Raw genomic sequence first — 23840 nt, forward strand, 5'->3', positions numbered from 1 at the left:
TGCTCCTCTGTGTTCACCAGCTATGCTAACGGTCTGTCTGCAGTTTTGTGCTGGTAGTGGGTTTTTAGAGCTTTTTGCTGAGAACAGCTGTCTTCTGCAGCTGAAAATGATGTGTAGGGAGAACCAAAACAGGCAAAAATAACAAAACATCAGCTGAAAGATGCTTAAATGCTTGGTGGAACTGAGGGGAACTGCAGAAACAACTGCAGAGTCAAGTGATCATATCATTTTTAAGTTGAAATTGGCATGAACTAACATTGGTGATTATATTTTGTGGGACAATACACAAGCTAATACATGAAACCATTGGAAAGTGACGTATTTTAAGTCAGACAAGGTTTTTCCCCGGGGATACCAACTGAAACTCTGTTGTGTGGGAGGAATTTTGATGTGATTGAACACTCCAGCTCCTGCACCAGCTGCATACTGTGAAATGTGTTCCCCCACTTGTACAAATACCACTACACCTGCATATACCTAAAATTCATAGTACCCAGTTATCACCTAAGGTATTGGAGACAGAGAAAGTGCTCGGAAAATGGAACTTGCAGAAAGTTGTTGCAAGTCCAGTGAGAGATGATTGACTTTTCCATCCTTCAATACAGACCTTATTAGACATGCAGTCACCACACAGGAGTCAGAGAGTATAGTCTCTATATTTAGTGTGCGTATTAGGAGCACTGACAGCCAGAACTGTCTTCTATTAATGACGGTTTTGTCTTGCTTAAATGTTTAACCAAAGTAATAATGTCAGGAATAAGAGAAGATGCAGTAATTGGCTTTTAGTATGCCACTCATGCATTAGGTGGCACACAACCATGCCCACAAAGCCTGTGTTTGGATTTGTAACGAGAAGATGATGTCAGGCATGCGTTTAATGACGTACTCAAGAGGGTGTTTGGATAATGTCCACATTATGGTCCACATTCCTCTGACGTTCAAATATAATATGGGTCAGATCACGTCTGGATGTGATGTGACTCTGGAAGTGATCACAAGTTTTACCATGTTTGTGTCAATGTCAATAGTGACTACAGAGTTTCTGCAGCAGTGAAGGTCAGACAAATGGTACAGTGTTAATGTTTCATCAAAACAGTGGAAAGACGACGCAGTCTTGCAGTATGAATAATTGCAGAGCTATAGTGGCATTTTATTTACTCCTGTTAAATGCCAAGGTCAAGCAGTTTCCAGCTCAAGCAGGGAAACAAAGGATTTTCAGTGGATTATTGCACTGTTGCATTATTGATTTAATGCAATTTCTCATTAAAGCCAACTACTTTTCCTTAGATCATTTTGTCTGTTCAGAGACAGACCCCTCATGGTATGAATATTAATAAACTAACTTGTATAACTTGTTGTGTCTAGAATCATAATATCCTTATTAAATTTTAATTATGCCTTTCATTTCCTAATACATTATAATAAAATAAAATTGGTTCAGTGTATTCATTCATTCATTCATTCATTTACTTCGCTAGAATACAGATACAATGCTAAGTGGTTTAAATTACAATAATCATACCATTTCACCCACTGAATGAATACTGTCTTTGTTTATGGCTCAGCTGGATGAAATCTGAGTGTGTGTGTGTGTGTGTGTGTGTGTGTGTGTGTGTGTGTGTGTGTGTGTGTGCGTGTGTGTGTGTGTGTGTGTGTGTGTGTGTGTGTGTGTGTGTGTGTGTGTGTGTGAATGTGAGTGAGTATATGCATGCTTGTGCGTGCATACATCTCGATAGACAAGTAAGGGCAAGCAGATGGCATGTTGACGCTAAGCCCACACGTGCCGTACCCTACGCGTGCTTTTCAGTGACCCTTCACCTCCATCTGACTCCATTCTTCAGATTCCACACATTACTCAGAGAGGTTTGGCCGGGCTTTATGGGACACAACATGGTCCCCTGTATTGACAATAATAATGCCCTCTTTCTAATAATGTCATCTACAAATATTAGAATTCCTCCGAGCAGCAGCATTTGAAAACGAAATCTCATCAGATTTCTGTATAAAGCTATTTAGTCCATTGTCTTAGGACCAGTTCCGAACAGTATGTTTACTATGTAATATGTACTGTACATATGAACACACAAAAGGTGGACACAACAACATAATGACCAACTGCAGCCCAATAAAACAGTCATTTAGCTCCATTATAAGCTGTCATGTTCTTTTTCTCCTCTGTGGAGGGACCTGCTCTCCTGTAGTTAAAAACTCTTCATTCTAAGGTAACAAAAACGCAACAATTCCTATATTCAGGTGATTATACACTAATGAAAACACACCTAAAGAGCCAGATATTTCTCTAGGTGGAGACAAAAAACAGAGCTAGGACTCCAAATGATGCTAATGTTTCCACATATCTGCTGGATCTGTAAATAAGCAACTGTACATTAACAAGTTTGTTGAATAAACTTAAAAGCTGATATCGCGTATGTTAGTGTGTTTAAAATCTGTTTCAACTGCTCCAAAGTCACCAAAGAATCAGTTATTGGAGCTTTAAGGATTGGTTATGTTAAGGCAACAAAAACTACTTGCTTCTAAGAGATGACAGTCATTATTCGTTTGACCACAACAGGTCGCTCATCAGGAAGGTCAATGACCGATTTTCCTTTATGGTGAACACAGTCCTAATGAACATTCAATACGTAACTTCAATGTGTGTGTAATATGAGATTTAGAAATCATTATTTTGTGCCATCATTGACTGGTAAAGTTGTCAACAGCTGCAAAGGCGAAGCATTATGGAGTTTTTAGAAAATAGTAGTGTAAATGAATATTACTGTTTGTAGAGCTTGAGAACACTTTACAGACAATATATTTGTATTTAGAACTCCAACACTCATAAATAGCCAGAACAAAATAGAATAAAGTAAATATAAAGCACTCTGTAGATGCTTTGAGTTTAAATATGTGACTGTTCATGTCTAATCAGCCCTAATCATGGCGTCTGTGTTTCCATAGGCAACAGAGAGGGGCAGATGTTCCTGCTCCCACTGAGGAGGCAGCAATTAGGCAAATGTGACAGGTAACAAATGGAGACTTCACAGTACGTCAGAGAATTAATTAATAGCTGATCTAAATATGGCTTCCCACCTCTGCGTTAAGTGGTTCGCGGCTCAGGACAGAGATTTAACCCCACTGTACCTTAAGACATGTATCTTGGTGTGTTTGTGTGCTTGTGCGGGTTTGCCCTTATCTTTAACATCAGTGTTAGACACTAGGAAACAACTTCTCTCAGCTCTTTGGCCTACTTGTGTTCTTTCTTTCAGGACTTTGGAAACTCTAGATTAGTTATCTTGTATTCTGTTGGGTACTGTGTCATGTAAGGGTGTTTTGTTTTTGTGCTGCTCTGCTTTGGAGGTCACAGAGATTTAAGGACTTTGAACGCACTGCTCTGTGCCTGACCTAGTTTTATTGAAATTTCCCATTCTCTGCAAGAAGAAGCAGTTTTAGGTATCTGAAATTGATGTTGGCTTTGTTTAAAAAGTATGAAAGAATAACATTTCTGGGTGGATAAATATAGATGGCAAGAATATTTCAATGGGAAACAAATTGTTCCTTGTCATTTTCTGTAATTTATTATAAAGAACTGCCCCACAGAATTTGCATCATTCCCTCAGGATATTCACAGCACCAAGAGCTAAGGCAAAACTGTTGGGGCTCCTAATATAAGACCACACTCATGCTTAAGAACCAGAGCAACCCAGAAATAGCTGTGAATAATATCTCTTCCCCCTGTATTGGGCCAGTGGCCCATGTTCAGGTCTGGTTCTTAACCTTCAGAGACTTCTGCTGCTGATGTGGCTTAGGTTTGGCTGAGCTGAGGCTGCTGGGAAATCAGCCAGACAAAGGAGTGTGGGTAGATGAGCAGAATGAAGATTTCAATTGTGCTCAAGTTTCCTCTGGAAAAAGAGGATATTGTTTGGGTGAAATAGATATTAGAAAAGGTTGGGATCCTCTGTGTATTTTCTTATGCATGCGAAGAACAGAACTTCTGGTGTGAAACAGCTGGCTTCTGGAAATGCAAATGGGCAAAACTCCATAATAAATAACTGAGTATGAGTGAACTGACTCCTAGATACTGTGAAGATCTGTGAATCTGCATACTGACCAATCTCATAATCAGCTGTCAGCCCTTAGCTGAGCATAAATACTTGAAGTCGGGGGGAAACAGCTAGTCTGACTTGTTTGAAAATGAAAAAAAAATCTACTAAAAGCACATCTAAAGCTCACTAATGAACATTTAATATCTTCTTTGTTTGATTGGAACTTGAGGCAGACTTTTTACCTTTGGAAGGAGCCATACAGGCTCTGTTTTCTTTCTTTATGCTAAACTAAGCTAGTAATCGCCTCTTGGCTGTGTCTTCATATTTAACTGACAGAAAGGAAAAAGGTATTGACTTTCTCATATAACTCTCAGCAAGAAAGCGAATAAGCCTACAGTATTTCCCTAGATGTCACTACTCCTTTAATATTACATGTAATCTGTATTCAGTTGTCTCTCGTTCCCTGACACTCAATTCCAGCAAACTGATCCCTAAGCAGCTGTAGAACAGAAGTAAATTAGCGACAACAGATTCTAATTTCTAACTTCCCTTACTGTGCTTTTCTAACCTGGTGGAATGAATTATATATCCCTCTTTCTCCACATTTCCCCATGTATGTGATTTTTCTTTGGAATGACAATCAAAAGTCTGCCTTGTTCTGCTTCTTTGTTCCGTCCACACATGCTCAGTGAGAGAGGCTGCCTGGTTACAGTAACGTTAGAGACGGCCTTATTGTCTGCATCACTCATTGTCTCCTCTTCTTTCATGATAGCTTTGTGTGTTGGCCTCGGTGAAAACAAGCTCACAACAGTTTACTTTGACTTACAGTCAAACAGTCAAAACAACCCGACTCATTTGAATCAGAGCCGGATCTTGTTATCTTATTTGGCTGTAAGATGCTTCTGCTGTGTAGACCCCAGGTGCCCATTGTTTTCAGAGACATGTCACATGTTTGAGAACTAAAGTGTGTTTCTGGAAACAACCTTTCTCACATTTGCTCATGTACTTTTGAAACCAGTTGGAACTAAACTAAGTGCACAAAAAAACACAATAACAGTAACTGAAACTGTAGACGGAGACAGACGGTTTTTTTGTTTGAAATCAGAGCAGAGTAATTTTACATTTGTAGAAGTAAGTCAGGAAAGTGTGACCAACCAACCACTTGATGATTACTATTGTTTTTAATTCATCATTCCAGTTTTATGTTAACTTAAAGATCCCTTCAAGATATGCATTAAGCCTTATATACAAAGGCATCTACTCCTTCTACTTCCAGAAGCTATGTATAGGCAAATGTTTGTTCATTTCTAAAGTTTTGTATTGTAGTATAAAGTCAATTCTCAGTGTATGTGCACTGGTGGCTGCAAGTTTATACATCACACATCAAACATAAGTTGCATACTGGACCAGGATCGTGCTCACAGGCCCCGCCCCTTAAAATCTGATTTACAGTGAGCTCAGAGAAACTTTCCATATTCAGCAGGTGAATGTGAAAAGATCCTTCTAGTGTCAAACTCTTCACATACATCATTCTACACAGTGAAGCTCAAACATCCAACTGTAAGTGGAAGGGGGGGGGACTTTAAGAAAAGCTATATCTGCCTTCACAACATATATTATGTTTTAACCATGTTTGTCTGAGGGAAATCACCTTTATCTTTTGCTGAAATAGCTGAATTTCTCTTTGGGTTTTGATCTCATTAAATCCCGGCTATAGAGACTATATTTAATAGGAGGCAGGAGACTCTAGCTGGAGACACAGAGGATTAAAAAGCATATGTGGGATTCCCAACTTTGTAGAGGGGAATCCCCAGTCTGAGGCTGAGTTTCGATTTCTGTAACATTAACTTATACATACATGTCGAAGTACGTGGGGATCACAGATTCAATTCAAGAAAGGATACAATGCTAATATTAATGTTATTCATGTTAATTCGTTGCAGCTCTTCTTAAATCACATTTATTCACATTCTCTCCTAGACTAGACAAAGAGTTACTTTCCCTCGTATGTCTCAGTGTGCCAATGAGCAAGCAACTTGTTCCAAATCAATTAACCTGACAAAGAACAGTTGCAGCAGCTGGTACAACACATGGAAACCAAATAATTCCCAACTATTTACACTTGCAGCATGCGCCTCTGGTCTGATCAAGGTCAGTGTCTGCAAGTTCTTCAAGTTTCATGAGCTAACAAGTTAGTTGGCTGCTGGAATCAATTTGTCAGCTTTATCAGCTCAAAAGAGATTAAATTAGATTATAGAAGTTAATCCAGGTATAGCAGCAAAAACTCAATGATGTTGATGGTATTTACTGCACAATAGATAAATGTGAATATTCATTGTACTAATACATGTTCCTTAATGTAAGTTCCTGTATGATTTTTGTGGTTACTGAGACGCACAGCAGTCTGTGAAATCTGGTTGTGTGTGATGCAATGATTTCAAAATGAGCTGGGATTAGTCTTTCAGTGTGTTCACAGCCTTACCAGGACTTTGGTCTCCTCCTCGTCTTTGTAATAGTAGAGTTGGTCCCCCCGGAGAACAAACCAGCGACTGTGCCAAGTCTTCACAAAACCTCCTTGCTTCCTGAGCCACCCACACCTGATGACACTTGGCCGTCCCTGTTTCTGGATCTCTGTGCTGGCCTGACCTCCACTGCGCTGGGGACTGCTGTGGGACACACACTGGTCCTCCATTACAGCAACTCTAGTCTGCAAAAAGGCAAAACAGTTCAAATCTGTTTAGATTTACAGACGTTGCAACTTCCAAGTAGGCAATAGGTAAACTGTAGGTAAACAAAAACATTCCGCAACATATTCCAAATAGAGGATGCAGCATTCATGAATAAATGAATGCTAAACTCAGTGTGGGTATTTAGAACTGAAATTCTAAAAAAGCTCAGTGACTCTTAAGCTTAAAGTATCAATATTCTGCAAGATTTCAACCAAAAAAGGAATCTACTTGTATGATAGGGAGAGTGTAATAATTACCACAGCCACCACAGTCCAACACAAATGTGGCAGCAGCATGTTTGTTCATTTAAACTATTCATTCAGACCATTTAATGGAAACCATTTTCTTCCAGTAGAGTCTGTGGATTATCCCAAGTTGAGTTTTTCCAATGTCTTTTTCAGTTCTGACAAAATCCTCTCTCTCTCAAATCCTCAGCAAATAACACCTAAATGATCCGTGTGTCTGGGTAGCACTTGAGGTAAATGGAAAAAGTTTTTGGGGTTTTTGTGATTTGGAGTCCAATCATGGAACACTGAGAAATTTGAGGCAGACAGAGTTGAGTGTTGCAAGGAGACAAAGGCATAATGTGGGAGGAGGAATTCATAAACCAGACAACAAGACCACAGGCCAAACCCCTAATCTCTTTCATCTACATCTTGTGTCACCCACTTACACATATCAACATGTCTTTCTCATGTCTCACTGTAATATTTTGTCTCTCTGTCTTTTTGAACTCTCAACCTTTTAAACTGTTTTGAAGTTTTAATATGACAGAACTCGTATTATTCAAGTAGATGAGATCTGATCCACTATGACAAATATATTGGGTTGGCCTTAAAATTTCACACACATCAACACAGCCAGTACATACGTAAGATCACTCACAAACAACGCAACGCATGCAATTAATCACCCTACATATGTTGTTTCCATAAGCATAATAGATTGTTTAAACCTCAGCATCATTCAGTGACATATGCTACTACTCGGCGACTGCTGCTGTCAGCTTTAAACACTGCCATGTTATCAGTGGCTCTGGTTGAGCTTGCCTTGGTGGACGTCCAAACAGCCCACAGGTCCAGATGAGGACCAGATGCAACCCAGCAGTGTTCCAGGCAGCAGTGGAGCAAGTGCAGCAGGGCTGCTGTGGTGATTTCAAAACCACTCAGTCCAAGTATGTGTGTCCTGTATGCATGTGCATGCACAAACATGCTCACTACTCTGGATTCCTCGAAGAAAATAGTCGTTTTACACTTGTTTTGCATTGTGGTTACCGTAACCTACTCATTATCTCTTCTTCAGCTTTGCTCCACTTTCATGCTGGATTTATGTGGGGAAAAAAGTGGGTAGTGCTCTTTCTTGGACAGCGGTGAAAGCTATCATCTGAACTAAGTTCATTCAAGGGAAAATTCCTCATTGTGTGGGATCATTTAACACTAATATTGGAGGGAATAACTTATATTCCTATACACACTTCATTCTCTTAGCTTAAAGAATCTGTAAGTACACACACACACAGACACACACACACACACACACACACACACACACAGTATAAATCACAGTCTAGGGTTGATACACCCATCTGTTGATGGAGTCACCTGCTGTGTTACCAGTCTGCTGCCACAGCCCCTTTACAATTTCATGCCTCTTGCACAGGGCCTAGTTAACAGCACTGCTGGGACTGGCCTGTGCTGCTACGAATTGAAATGGTAAATAACTCAGGGGTTTCTTAATGTGAGCAACTTCGAGCTGAAAGGAGAAACACTATTTAAAATTTACATTACACTGTGGTCTAGTCCAGAGGTAATAAATTGCCAAACAGGGATAGAAGGAATAATGACGTATAAAACTATAAATTAATAGCCAAATGGAGTAAGCTTAGTGCAAAAGTTAGTGGTTCTTTAGCCTGCGCAGAAACAGCATGATGAATTGTGACCTTTATAAGGTTACTCATTTTAATTTTTATGTTGCCACTAAAAGCCAGTTTGTGGGTTCTATCAGACATATCCAACAGAATCATGGGGACATGATGTGTTAACAACAGCCATGAAGTCATGAATCCTATCTATGTGCAATATGAAGATTAAATAAGCAACTGCTTTCACAATGGACACTGGAAGAAAACAAACAGTACATTTTTATGTATTAATTGATGAGTTGATTTTGTTGTTCCGGGCTTGGAAATGTTGCTCTGTTGGTTGGTCTGTCCATCACTTTGGTTCAGACAGAAATGTCTTAAACAAAACTACTATTTCGTGAAATTTAGTACAGACTATCATGTTTCTCCCAAGATGAATTGTAAAAACTTATGGTGATCCTTTCCCATCAGCCTTGGTAGTAAATGTTAGCAGATGAACACAACTAAGATGATGACATTTCTTGCTATGCATGTTAATATTGTCAATTACTAGCTCAAAGAGCCACACGATCAGCCTCAAAGTTATGTGTTAGAATCAGGAAATATGGGAAGCGTGAGGATTTGAGCGACTTTGACAAGGGCCAAATTGTGATGGCTAGACGACTGGGTCAGAGCATCTCCAAAACTGCAGCTCTTGTGGGGTGTTCCCGGTCTGCAGTGGTCAGTACTTATCAAAAGTGGTCCAAGGAAGGAAAAGTGGTGAACCAGAGACAGGGACATGGGTGGCCAAGGCTCACTGATGTACTTAGGAAGAGAAGGCTGGCCAACAGACAAGCTACTGTAGCTCAAACTGCTGAAAAAGTTAATGCTGGTTCTGATAGAAAGGTGTCAGAACACACAGTGCATCACTGTTTGTTGTGTATGGGGCTACATAACATTATGACTAGCAGTGTGCCCTGGTTCTTCTTTGGATTCTCACCCACCACTTTAAAAGCTGTTTTGTTGACTCAGAAAATAAATCTGATAGGGAACTGATCACTTCCTCAACGACTCATTCCTCTGCCCTTTTGCTTTTGCTTTCGTAGCCAGCACAACTATGACAATCTTACACACACTTGGATAAACATTAGCACATTTGTAAAATAAATCATAACACTGTGTGCTTTAATAGGCTAATGAGCTAGCTAGAAAATACATTTGTTTAGGTTAATAAACCTGTGAGGCAAAAACCCAACAAGGGCTACAGGCAAGTTGACCTGTTTTTCAAACCTGGATTTTATATGTAGCATATAGTGAACCCCCTGATGGTGCCAGATGTGGTTGTAAGCACATTTGAACGCAACTTCGAAGTCTCTGCAAGAACATATCACTACCTGACTGTTTTCTTCATTCAGCACACTGAACACAGTCTCCTAAAGGTGTGTTCTGTGTCCCTGTAAAACACCCTTGTGTGCAGGTGCATGTGTCTCTACTGTATGTTTGTGTGTGGCAGTAGCATCTCTGTCCTTTTGAGCCCCAGTCTACAAAATAAGCAGTGGAACTAGATGTAATACTTTTTTATGAGGTTGGGAAATGAACATATCAAATTAAGCATGGATTGTTTTCTAATTTGGGGATGAAACTCTTAACATATTAGACAAAAAAAGTAAACATAGTTAGAGATTGATATGAAATTTGCTGGTGACATGAAGTCTGATCTGTAGAACAACGAACATGGCAGTAAGCAGCAATTAACACTCTACATATCCGTCTGTTAGTGCTAGTAACACTTGCTTCTGTCTCAGCTGTCAACATTCAAGACATTCAAGACATTATGTATTTAAGAATATCCCAGAAGTTTCTCACAGTGCGTCTGAGAACTTTGACCATACTAAGAAGTCAGTGGGAAGAGACACCCTGACCTTCACTATAAACAACAACAGCTCAGCACAGACAGCTACACACACACACACACACACACACACAAACACACACGGCAAACGCACACTGTACATTTGCAATGACAACACAGAGATAGTCACGAATCAGCCCCCCAAGGTTTTGTGGCATGCACTATAATTTCTTAGCAGGATGCAACATAAATGTGGCTCAGCGGCAGTCGAATAAAAAAGAATAAATTCAAACTCAAGTGATGGACTGACTTTTCTATGAGGGGTGCAAATCTTTCAGACCACCATTAGTGTTTGTCTCCATTATGGCACTGAGGTATTAGTGGTCTCTGTCTGTCTGTGTCCATCAGTAAAATGGATACTGAGCCAGACCATCTGAGGATCAGGGACGCCTTGTTGTTGGTTTAAAAATATGCGTCTGTCAGTGAAATCATAAAATACAGCTACTGGACGTGTCTTTAGTGATGAAAGCTGTTCTCAGAGCAGCCAAACTGGCACTGAATTGTACTATAAATCATTTAAAATTGTTTCCTGAGGCAAAACTATTCGATGTAAACTGATACTTGTGATGATGAACCTATGCATGATAAAAAGGGGCTCTGTGTTTTGTCAAGTGCTATGGGATCAAAATTCAGTATTTTCTTCATGTGAAAATGTTGTCAGAAGCACCATATGTTGGCAACATCATGAATAACATTACACCCATACAAAGAGTAAATAAGGATATCTTGAAGTCTAAATACAAAAGCAAGTTTGAAGAGATTGTAAAATCTCTGAAAATTTGATATTTTAGACCTTCTTGTCCTGTCTCACAGCATCAGGAGGTTGCTAATTTTCAGTGCTGTGTTTGTTCCCCATATGGGAAAGTACTGAGGCTAACAGCACACAGAAAGCCTGAACTTCTGTTTGACTCGTCTTTGTTTGAATTGAGCTGGTTTGGAAGAAAGGAGATTGAGGCTTCACTTTACAGTCTGGCTCATCCTTTGGGAAATTAAAGTTGTGCTTGGGAAGATTTTTGGGGGGTAAAAATACAACCTGAAGTAACCTAAATCATACATTTTGGGCTGCAAAAAGAGCATTAAATTCCCCAAATTGAGACTTTACAGACTGTTGCCCAAACTGCCAAAAATGTTGGTGTTGGTTAGGGGCAGTGGCAGGAAATCTACTGTGACCACAGGAAGTGGCCGGTCACAACAGCAGCAAGGGAGCACTCTGTCGAGAGAAAATTGGACTCAAACAAACTTAGATCTCTTGCCTTTCCCATCCTGTGGGTGCTATGAAACATCACAGGCCAAAATGGTAGATGTGCTAAAGTGCATTTCAAGGACATCATGTGACACATTTTCGTAGTTTTCAAACCATTTGCTAAGCCTCACTTTTGCTACACCTTTCCATTCTCGCATTGGCACATTTACAATGATAAGATAAGATTAATTAATTAATCGTTGGCTGATTAGCTGATAGCTAATTAACAGATGAGTTGGTTGAATGCTCTGAATGTCTCTCTGACTTTTACCTTAACAGAGGTCATAAATGTGCACTTGATGACTACATATACTAGGAAAGTTGAGCTGACGATCTATATAAAAGACATGAGCCTCAGCTAATTAGGAAAAATGTTTAGCTATTTTAACATTCAAACATAACACAGCACTGTTTGGCTGCTTGATTTTAGGATGCCGATAACAAATTTGTCCGATAGACATAACATTATCTCGGGTAACAAGTTTAAATTGTACCTATTGTGGCTGGCAAACTAGTTAACTGAACATGCTAACGATTTCAGCTTATTCAGCAGATAAACTGTACATTACTATATATTTTTGCTATTGAGTTTTTGGTTTTGGAAAAGCAAGAAAAGAAAGACAACACCCTCCAAACTCTATTTATAGAAGAGTATCATGTTCAGTTTGCTGCTCCCAGTGACAGGAACCAGTTGCAAAAGTCACTAAAACTGCACACCCTTATTCCATTATCCTCTATTAATAACTCAGTACATGTGTTTGTTTCTGATCACTGCACCTGCTTTCGAACCCACTTCTTTGGAACAGTAATTTGATCTCCGTTGTGTACACGCTGTATATATTGTGATGTTTATTGCAGTAGCTATATGTATGTTTACCTGTTTACTTGGTGTTGTTAGTTGCCTCCTGTTGCTGCCTCGGAAAAATGCTAATGGTTTTAGCAGTCAATTGCTGAGGACTTAAAGTAGATAATATTTTTTCAAAACATGTTGTTGATGAAAACCCATAATGGTAATGTGCATTTTGGGTTCACATTAAAGGAATCTCACACTCAAAGCCTTAATGATTCACTGATGAATAGCAGCCATGAATTCTTTATTCATATCCTTTGACATGTGGCAGACAGTGCAATTACCATCTGTCTGTCTTCAGTCCCCAGTTTTGCATTTTCAGCAGCTGCTGTGCACCACATTGACCCCAGTGCTTGCCAGTAAAGCCTGTGCCAACTTTCCTTGGATGATGCAAAGGTCAATGGTGCGTTAAACAGAAAAGTTACTATGGAGGGTCAAAACAGTAACGCCATTTAGTTTTATCTAGTCTGTCTTGTCTCAAGTCTGTCTGAACTGTAAAGCAACAAACTCAAATTTATCACTTGCACACACCACCGCAAAGTTGCCAGTAAGATTTGATTGGTGGACACACAGGATGTGAAAAAAACCATTGCGTATATGCAAGTCAGCATGTTTGACAGCTGATTCAATCCACCTGGCAATGACATAAACCCTGTCTGTGTTTCATTAGCAACCATCTCTCCATGGCTATTTCAGATCAAAGCCAATAGATTTGACATTCTCCATGTTCACTTACAGTAGTAAAAATCCTTTGATTCTCATTTGTTTGCACAAATCACCGTTGTATTCTGCTAACAGCAAAAAAGGAAAGAAAACACCATAAAACATGTAACAGAGGAAACATGAACTTCACATTGCCAGTCAATGCTGTCGGACCTTTAAATACCCCTAAGCAACCTTCCCCAGTCTGCACAGTAGGGCCTCCATGACCCACATGTGTTAAAGACAAATATAACCCTCCGCTACCAAAGCTGCTACCTCGAGAGCAGTCTGTGTCTGTTTCAGACTGCTGCTGAAAAGTCACAGAGGTGAGAGGAGGGCATGATTCTTGCTGTGCTAATCGTTGGAGAGGATGTGAAAGAGGAAGGGCTTCGGCGCGGTCACAGATGGAAGTACTCACACACACACACAAAAAAAAAAAAAACGTGATCCATTGCGAGTCAGGTCTATCGTGATTTAACGCTGAAGGGAAACTATTCATTTTAGGGTATAGGTCTATAGCCCATGATCACCACCTACATAACCCACTGTGAGTCACAGAGAGATAGGTGGATGGATGGAAGCAGGGAGAGGTGAAGGGAGGTGAGGGTAGTTGATATAATGCATCACAAACGCAGAAAAATGGCTTCTTGGAGATTTAAATGTTCTTTTTAGCTCCTGCTGCCGAACTCCCTTGCTTTCTTGTATGAATCAATGTGATGAGTCAGTGTCTATTTTGTCTACACACCCATTTAGATGCCATATGTGGCCCCCTTCATCTACAATGCAACGCTTTTGGTATGATGCACTCGTTACCCACTCACGAACATCGCCGCCCCTCCCTCTCCATTTTCCTCCACACCATGTGTCACAGTATGTCTGGGAACTGAGCGGCAGCCCTGTGGAGGAACGAGGATGAAGACTTCAAACTGGCCGCTGACTCATTCTATTTGACACACTGTTAGAACTGAATAAATGATACTGTTGATGTGGCTGTCCTTTGTAATGCGGTAAAGTGAGCGCGAGAGGATATTTTCCAGATAAAATAGGATACAAGATGCTACGCGCACAAAGTTTGAGGCCTGAAAATCACCTGTGATCATAGTCATTCTCCCCAGAGGTTTTGTTCGCTCTAGCAGTTTGGGGAGGGCTGACTCTGCATCATAACCTTCATAAATGTCACCTTACTATAGATTCTCTGGGTGAACTAGCCTGTGTCGAGTTAATTTAACCAATGTTAAAGGAGTAGTTTGACATTTTAAGAAGAGTGACAGGATTGTTACCACTTTCTTATAAGATATTTTTTTGGCTTTTGCTGCCTTTATTAGATAGGAGCAGCTTAAGAAAGTCAAGAAAGCTGGGGGAGAGAGAGAGGGGGGATGACATGCAGCAAAGGGCCGTAGGCTGGAATCGAACTCGGGTTCGCTGTGGTAAGGACTCAGCCTTTGTGCATGGGGCATGCGCTCTACCATGTGAGCTCAGATTGCTACCACTTTTATGTCTGTATGGGAAATTTGAAGCTACTGTGAGACGGGTTAGCTTAGCTTAGCATAAAGAGTGGAAACAGATGGAAATAGCTAGCCTGACTCTGTCCAATAGTAACAAAATCCACCTGTCATAACCTCTAAGCTCACTAATATCCTGTTTAATTTATACAAAAACCAAAGTGTAAAAACCTTTGAGCAGTTGCCAGGCAACCACTAGAGATCTCGGGAACTTACTGTGCGTAGCGCCGACATAAAAATGGTGAATTGTTGTTTTTTACGCTTTATTACAAATTAGATATAATTTGTTAATTAGTGAGTTTTAGAGGTGCTGGTAGGCAAAGTTTGTTACCCTCCAACAGAGGCAGGCTAGCTGTTTCCCCCTGTTTCTAGTCTTTGTACTAAGCTAAGCTAACAGCTGCTGGCTATTTACCGTAATAGGCAGAAATGAGAGCGGTATCAATCTTCTCATCTGCCAGAAGGTGAATAAGAGTATTTTCCAAAATGTTGAACTGTTCCTTTTACCTATGAATTTTCCATTATGATTGAATCCCCAGTTTTGCTGCAGATTCGGTCCTCCTCTTCTCGACCCCTTCCTCTCTCTCAATAAACAGATATCACAGAGTTAGACCCGGGAACAGTCGAGTGCGGCAGCTGACACGGGGAACCTGATCCCTGGGCTTTCCATCAGCACAGCTTGTGCACTGCAGACATTCCTGGCACACGGGGGTCATCATATCTACCGTCCTTCTACCTCAGCTTGTGCCTTGTTTTCTTTCACCTTCCTTTCCCATTAACACACCAGGTGTGGGGAACAAGTTGCAGAGATGTCTTTTTTGTCCTCCCTGCCATTTTATCAACATTCATCGTCTTGTGTTTCTCATCCTTTCAATTTTATTGTTTGAAATCTTTTCTCATTCTCCTTTTCTGGCTCCTTTTTCCATTGTTAGTATGCATACAGCAACATCGTCACACATGTGGCACAACTAGCACATTAATCCAGACATGATTTTGTTTTCTGTTTGGCCAGCTGACAACCAGACAGGGGGTTAGGGTTTTGGATGGCATATGCAACGATCTCGCCATCTGTATGTCCTGCACCAGAATTAGCAAGACTTTGTAAAATGCTGGTCCAAAAACAGCGACAGCACAGTAGGTGCACTGTATTTCAATTAGGCTACATGACTAAAACCTACATGAAAAGTACAGAAAATTGATGCTTTCCAGCTGTCCAAAAGTCATTGCTGTGGTTACTTACAGTAAATTGCTATTTCAGCCAGAATGTAGTTAATATGCTTTAAATAGAGACTTTTAGTAATCTTTTCCCAGCAGACCTGCCCAGGTGTGACACATATATAACTACATTTTTGCACTTATTGCACATCTCTTCTTCAATCAATATATCGATAGTTATATGACTCAGTATGTCACTTGGTTGACACAGCGGAATATATCACATTAATGAAACATTAACCCCAGTGACCAAGTCCATTTGAAAATGATGCAGGACGTTTTTATTTATCCAAAAAAAAGTTCAGTCACCAACAGCATAGTATGTATTTTAGCATTTTACAGTAAATCGAAACATGACCTTCCCTACTTGTTGGCTGGGACCATATGTCTTGCAAGGAAATGAAACACGTGCAAAATATCAAACAGATCCAGGAACTCTGCAATACCACTAAATGTCACAGCTACTTCCATATACTGCCAGGCTAGAGAATGTGGTGTTACTACTGCAATCTTACATAAAGTTCAGCTCCAGGCTTAAAATAAAAAATAGAAAAAGTGTCACTCAGATTGGTTAGTCAGACCATTTTCCTGCAGCATCTTCACATTCCTATTACCTAAATCCTATAAGTGCACAGAGATGTATGAATGTGGCTCAAGAACAATACCACAGAATCACCAACATACCTCAGAGGCAAAAACATACATAAACATAAAAGTGTACAACCTCAAGCAGCAGACTCACCTTCCAAATAAACAGCCTTGTTGATCCCTCAGCTCTGACGTGTGGTGATGCACAACTATCCAACAGAGTGACAGGTAATCAATCAACAACAGAAATCCTGGGCTAAGACGAGCTGAAGCTGGAGTCCACCTCAGCTGCTGCTGCTTCCCTCCAGAACTAACTCAGTTTGTACAGAGTGGATTGAGTTAGCTGAGGCTCACACAAGCTGTTACAAACTTTTCCCCTGACTGCTCACACCATCTGCATGCTGAGAAAGTCTCCGCTGTGGACAGGATGGCTGTCGCGGTCAGCACAGTCACACATGGGGCACCATTACAGCAGGAGTCCGCCCAGACACATGCACACCCACATGCACTCACACAATCACACACACACACTCTCTCTCCCTACACTGCAGCCTATGCAGTCCTAACTCCTTCAGTCATTCCGGCTGGTGAGACGCTCACACTCTGTCTGAGAAAACTGTGTGTATGTTGGTTACAGAGAAGAGGAGGAGGAGGAAGGAGGGAGGAGAGAGGGAGGGAAGGTGTGTGTGTGTGTGTGTGTGTGTGTGTGTGTGTGTGTGTGTGTGAGAGAGAGAGAGAGAGAGAGAGAGAGAGAGAGAGAGAGAGAGAGAGAGAGAGAGAGAGAGAGCATGTTTTAGGAAGTCTTAAGATGAGAGCTCTGACTGAGCAGTGCTCCAGCAGTGCAGCTGACTTTCTCATGTATTTCAGCTTCTACACAAGCAACTGGCAGCTTTTAAAGCCAAACTCTTCCATGGTTCATAATGTGGAATATAAATCTCAAATTTCCCACGTATCGTCTGTGAGCAATTCAGTATACAAACAAAGAAAGCTGCCCCAGTTTTAAGGTGTCTTCAAGATGACATATACAAATGACTACGTGTATGCAGCTCAACAAACATTTATTCAGTGACACTATCCTCACTTTGGTGCAAACCCAGCTGTATACACACCAGTGGAAAGTGCATCTTGTTTACATGGGAGGGGTCTAAAATGCCTTCTTAATCCATAGACCTACAATGTTTCCTTCAGGAGAACTTGTCTGCCTGAGTAAAGAAGAGCATTTTTCATTTTGTTTGTAATATACAAAAATAGAAATCTTCAATGTCTATGATAAATGCAGATAATATCATAGGTAGAGCCTTTATACGGGTGTGCGGTATTCATGGTTTCAGTAAATTACTGTGTCTGCTAGCCTTTTACAAACTGAGGGATTCTGACATGATCAGTACATTCTTGAGCTCAATCATGCAATTATTGAGCTCCTTATAGACTCTTCACTACCTGCTTAATCACCTGACATAGACTATTTATTTAAGATTTATGACGAAACAACAGGCAAAACTAAATGGAACGATGTCACTCTCTTGCAGATTCCAAAGCATAATGGTCTATAGCTCTAAAAATGAAAATTAAGCAATTATATGTAATTATATGCAAAAATGTTAACTGTTTGGAAATATGAATGGTGTTCCCAAAGAACTGTATACAAAAAATGGTTGGAGGAAGGAGGTTTACTTTTCCTGGTGTTTTATAATCTGAATATTCACTACCAAAAGAACCCCTGTCTATAATATACTGACATTACCAACATGCAGGCTACATATTTATTCTTGCCAATCTTAATGTAGCTATCCCTGGCACGTGTCAGCCACATCCCTTGGTAATGTCCTCATTGCTAATAGGGGAGGGAAATTCCAATCTATGTGGGAGTTGGCTGATGTGTCAACAACAATTACTTCCTCATAATCGAATCATCAGGACGAGTATTAGTTTATTTACACACATACAATATAGTATATGTGAATAGGGCACATCTGACTGGGGTAGTGTGTGTGTATATTGTGATAGAAGAGCGGGTCGAGTAAGGAGAAAGATAGGTTTCACTGCCATGGTGCTGAATGTGGAGGAGGTGATGTCAACAAGCATGATCCTATTTGGGTTATTGAGGTGTTAGAGGGTGAAGTGTAGGGTCAGGCTGAACACATTACCTATTGATCTGTTTGATATATGGGCAGACTCTAAGCAGTGAGGCAGGAGTGAGGTCACTGCCACATTTGGACCTTCTATTAGCATCTGTCAAATGATTGATCAAAGGGGCAGCAGCAGTACATGAATCTGTCCAAAGCTCAAACATTTTTCTAAATGCAGAGAGCATGATCAGATTATATTTGTTGAACTGGTTTTGGGACCACCTGAGTTAAGTAATCAGGATCTTACAAGATGCATTATTGCAAATTTGCAACTTTTTTCTTACACTACAATCTTTTCAAGCAACCTTTTTGGCTTCTGACCCATCAGAAAATAAACCACGACTTCAAATACCTCATCACAGTTGATCACACAATCATATGTAAATTGTAAGCAGTTCAACCAAAGACAAAATTTTCCCTCCAATATCTTGGTCTGAAGTATCCAGTGTTTCATTTTAAAAAAAGAAGCACAATTTAGTACAAAGTTAGAAAAACCTGTGACCTGTCACATTTATCTGGGGACCCTTCTGGGGCTCCTGACCTGAGGTTGGCAGCCATAGAGCATGTGTTCTGCAGCCATCATTATAAAACTTTCACCAGTGTAACTTAACACACTCGTTATTTGCAATGTGGCTGGTAATTTGTAGCTACAACACACTCAAAAATGTTTAATTTTGCATGCTAACTTTGGATTTCTAGGTGAAAGTTTCATAAAATGAAACAAAGATTACATGAAAAGATGAGACTAAACAATAGGCTCTGAGCCATCTGTCCTCAGGCATCCTTCAGCATGTTTTATTGTATTTGCAGGACGTGGAATGCTGAACATGAAACACTGTGACCTTGTGACGTAAGAAGTGACCATCTGTAAACAAACTGGAGCTGCATCCTACTCCCAGGAGATACTCTGGGGGGCCTTATCTGATAGGAGATAACTCATAAGATTAGAATGGATGAATCTTCACAGCGGAAGCCTTTGGGAATAACAGTGTTCTCAATGGGTTTGCTGTTCTCATGGCCTTGCAGTCAGAGGTTTTGGACGGTTGGTGACTTCTGGAAAGATAATAATGAAAATCTTTGGAGGCCTGTGGCAGACAGACAAGAAGCCTTTCCCAGTGGGCCGAGATGACACTAGAGCTGATTCACTTTAATTATAGGATTTTAGGGCTTGTAATGTTGTTGTATTAAAAGCCCAGTGTGTATGATTTAGTGCCATCTAGAGGTGAACCTTTAATATATGATACTCACTTATGTCCCTAGCAACTAGCTGGTGAACAGAGCATTTACCGGCTGAAGAGCCAGCTGAGGAGTCAATGGAGAACAAAACAGACCTACAATCATCAGGTTGTCACAAACACAACTCCAAATGAATGATAATGTGTATCCATAACTGCTGGATGTGTAAATAAGCGACTGTTTTGCCTTATCAACTTAGATTAGATGATAATGTCAGTGTTATGTGTAAAGTTTTTTCTGATGCCACCAACTGGCCAAAATATGTTATTGCAGGTTTAATCACCAAAAGGTGACCTAGGGGTTTAAGGCGTCAACAGTTAAACTCTTTTGAGTCTGAGTGCTGCACGTCACCCCATCTCTCTCTTCCCTCCTTTCCTGTCAGCTCCCTTTGGTCGACAGTTTAATATACAAAAGCATAATTTGATAATAATGAAAGAAAAAAAACATTATTAAACCATAAGACAATTGTAAAGGTAGGTGAGAAGATCGAGGTCATTGACATCCATGAGTAAGACTATTAATAAGCAATTAAAAGTCTGTGTGAGGGAGTACATTATGTTGTTGTTTATTAAGATCACCCCCTACTTTGTTTTATACCTGCTTGTCACGGCTTGTTTTATTTTGTCTCCTGACCTCAGCTGAGACATAGAAATATGGTCACATCTTCTCCTCTTTACATGCTGACTGTTGTTTTGAAAGGTCAACACAAACACTCAGACCCATGCAAAGACGTGTCCGCACTGCTGACAGTATGGCCTGGAGCACTTTTCCTCCGTGCTGTCTGCATTCAACTGAAAAATCCAGTTAACCTTGACTACAAACGTGCACCTCTGCATATGCCAATACAATAGTACATGAGTTACATGTAAATATTTTAATATTGGCTTGTAGTGATTAAGTTGCATTATTTTGCTCTTATTGAGTTTCTCTTCTTTATTACTGCAACAGCCCAGTTTCCCACCAGGGAATGATAAAGAATTTGGAGAGAGCGTACCATGTGAAGAGTGTAAGCTCTCCTCCAAACCGAAGATTTTTCCCTTTCTTGATGCAATATTGCTCTCTGGTGGTGATTTCTAAAACTTCTGGATAAAGAACTTAAACAAGCATGTTTATACCTGTTTGTCTTCATCTTTAAACTTCTGCACATATATTAATACTCATAACTTGAATGTTTTATTCAAATAAACTATTTGTATTATGATGTATGACACTGTTAGCTTGTAATTACCGTTGAGTCAATGCTGTAATATTTCTATCAGACTAATTACAAATAGACAGACATAATTAAGACAATCAAAGTACAATCTCATATAGCAGTATTTGTCAGAGCTTCAGGACAAACTGAATGGCAAATAAATACAAAATAACTGTATGAGACAGTACCTTGAAGGAGCCACCAGAGGTCCATGTGTCACAAAAAAGGGCACTTTTCTGGACTAAATCGCTGTATTACCACTGATACTAGATAACCCAGATATACAAATTGTATCATAGAGTAAAATTAAAGAACTGTAGTTAATGTATATTGGTTTTTTCTTTACATCCTAATCAGTAATCAGTCACATCAGCAGCTACATCTAAAATGCTCTACCTTCCCTCTGAAGTTCCATATCTACCAAACAATCACTGTCTCTGCTTCACACCTTCTTTAATAAATAATGATTAATTATTAATAAATAATGTCTTAGTCATCCAGCACTGCAGCGTTTGGTCGTGATATACTGAACACACACAACAAAGCCCTACTCTAATTTAAACTGAATCACGCAGATGGGTGTGACAATTTTATCCCCTCATTGCATTGTGAACAGCACTGTCAACTCCTTTTGTATTAAATCATGTGTTTTCTGACATGAACAACTACCTTATATTCATTGTGTATGGACAAAAGATTCTGGTATGAGGGCTGGTAAAAAGAGTCCTGATCCAGTATCCAACTCACAGTATACTTATGTGATGTATAAACCTGAAGTCACCAAAGCACAAACACTGAGAATGAACTTTAAAGTGAAGTAGGACACATCTTGTGTCCAGCAGGAAAACCTTTTGCAGAGACACACATTATTCTCCCAAACAGATTATTAATACTAAAAGTCTTTAAAGTAGCACAATAACATGACACTACCTAAACTAAAATTTGGATCTAGTTTTTGGCTTGCTACTATAAGTAACATTAACCCTCCAGGAGGTGTGATAATAAACCTGTTGGGACATGTTCCTCCTCACGTCACACTGACAGTAAAAAGTCAGTCCAGGGGTCAGAAATCTGTCAGGTCGCTGAGGTCAAGGCTCCAGACGCTTGTTGTGCCAGTTAACTGCAAGATGTTTCTGAGAAAGGAGGGGTAATCCTGGATTTAAGGAACCAAAGAATTATTTAATCAGACTGGGACCCATTTTGAATCAAGTGACATGACAGCCTGTGGTGAGTTTAAGTGCTTCTTGTTACTCTTCATAAGCCTCAGTTTTGATATCTGCTATCAGTGTAATCAATCTCATCACTTAATTTCCTTGTTCACAGTGTTTATGTGTTGTCTCCAATAAGCCTTGTCATTCTGCAGCTACAATAAACAACCTGTTGAGGCAGGGCCAAACTGTAAATACCAGAACATCTATTTGCAGTAAATCAGTGTTATTTACTACTCCGTTCACGCACCTTTGTTTCTGTGGAGGCGGCAGTGACGTGTTCAGGGAGTCAGATAAAGGGTATTTCTCACCAACTCTTTCCTGTTATTTTCCAGGGTCCTTTGTTTGGTTGCGAGGCCTCGGCCTGTTGGTTCTCAGGGGAATGAGAGGAACATTCGAGCCCAAGCACTTATGAACACTCCTCACACACACGGCTCCCATACCTGTCTGTATCACTGTGTGTGTGTGTGCGTGCGTGTGTGTCACCTTGTCCTTGGATTGAGGAGATACATCCCAGCAGGGAATTTGTGTCTTTTTCTGGGACCTTTATCCTTTATGGCGATTATGTGATCACACAAAACTGTGAAGAACATGAAATTAATTTGACTGTACATTGATAGTTATAATTCATAATTATTGGAATTAAACAACAAAATGAGAAGAAGAAAAATTACCTGCAATAATTCAAAGTTTGATGCTGCAGCTGAAAGATTTTGTAGTTTTTAAGCACAAAAAATATTAACATTTTATCTTTTATTCTCGAATTCCCACGTTTTTTTTTATAGAAGAGATGTTTTAAAGATATCAGGCTGATCACAGTTATAGAATATTACAAACTACACTCATATTTGTTAGCACATTACAGTTTACCCTATTTCATATAGTTTGATGATGGTTTTTTATGTGATGGGCTTTCATTTAAATAATAATTGAACAAAGCTGACAGGAAGTGTCCTCTTCTAACTCCGAACAAGGGCAGTTGTGTGTCACGTATTAATGCCAAGCTTTTTGAAAAAAATGCTTGCTTTTAAATTCCTGTCCTGGGCAGACACAACAACAACAGGAAGAAGGGCCATTTTCACAGGTGTCAGGAAGCACAGGAAATAAACAAGCTGAATACTGGAAAACATTTTTTTTGTACCAGTAAGAGTCAGAGGTGAGGCTAATAAGAGATATTTTTAGCTGGGACAGGATTATTTTGCAGTTGTTGCCAAAATGTTTGTTATAATTTTGATCTCCATTGGATGTTTTGCACTTTAATGGTCCGTGGTCACATATTAAAACAGGACTTGAAAGAAAAAGCATTTTCCTGTGGTGAAGGGGTCACTTGTTCACATGTTTGATCATGAATTACCTGCAGTTTCATTCTAAAAAAGAAAAAAGACTGTAAAATAATAATAATAAAATAAACACTAATTGAATCAGCCACATGGCTTATTTATTGCAATCAT

General features: G+C 39.9%; 1 protein-coding gene across 1 annotated transcript in view; it reads right to left on the minus strand.

Annotated features, from left to right (window-relative positions):
* arhgap24 (Rho GTPase activating protein 24) overlaps positions 1-17236 on the minus strand; it is a 68790-nt gene extending 51554 nt beyond the window's left edge. Inside the window, exons 1-2 of the mRNA XM_051412113.1 lie at positions 16776-17236; positions 6526-6750 (exon numbers count right to left, since the gene is read on the minus strand). Of these exons, the coding sequence (XP_051268073.1) occupies positions 6526-6735 (210 nt within the window). The 5' untranslated portion in view covers positions 6736-6750; positions 16776-17236. The remainder of the gene's footprint in view (positions 1-6525; positions 6751-16775) is intronic.
* Between the last annotated feature and the right edge of the window lie 6604 nt (positions 17237-23840).

Source organism: Dicentrarchus labrax, unplaced genomic scaffold (assembly GCF_905237075.1).
Source record: "Dicentrarchus labrax unplaced genomic scaffold, dlabrax2021, whole genome shotgun sequence".
NCBI classification, from domain to species: domain Eukaryota; kingdom Metazoa; phylum Chordata; class Actinopteri; family Moronidae; genus Dicentrarchus; species Dicentrarchus labrax.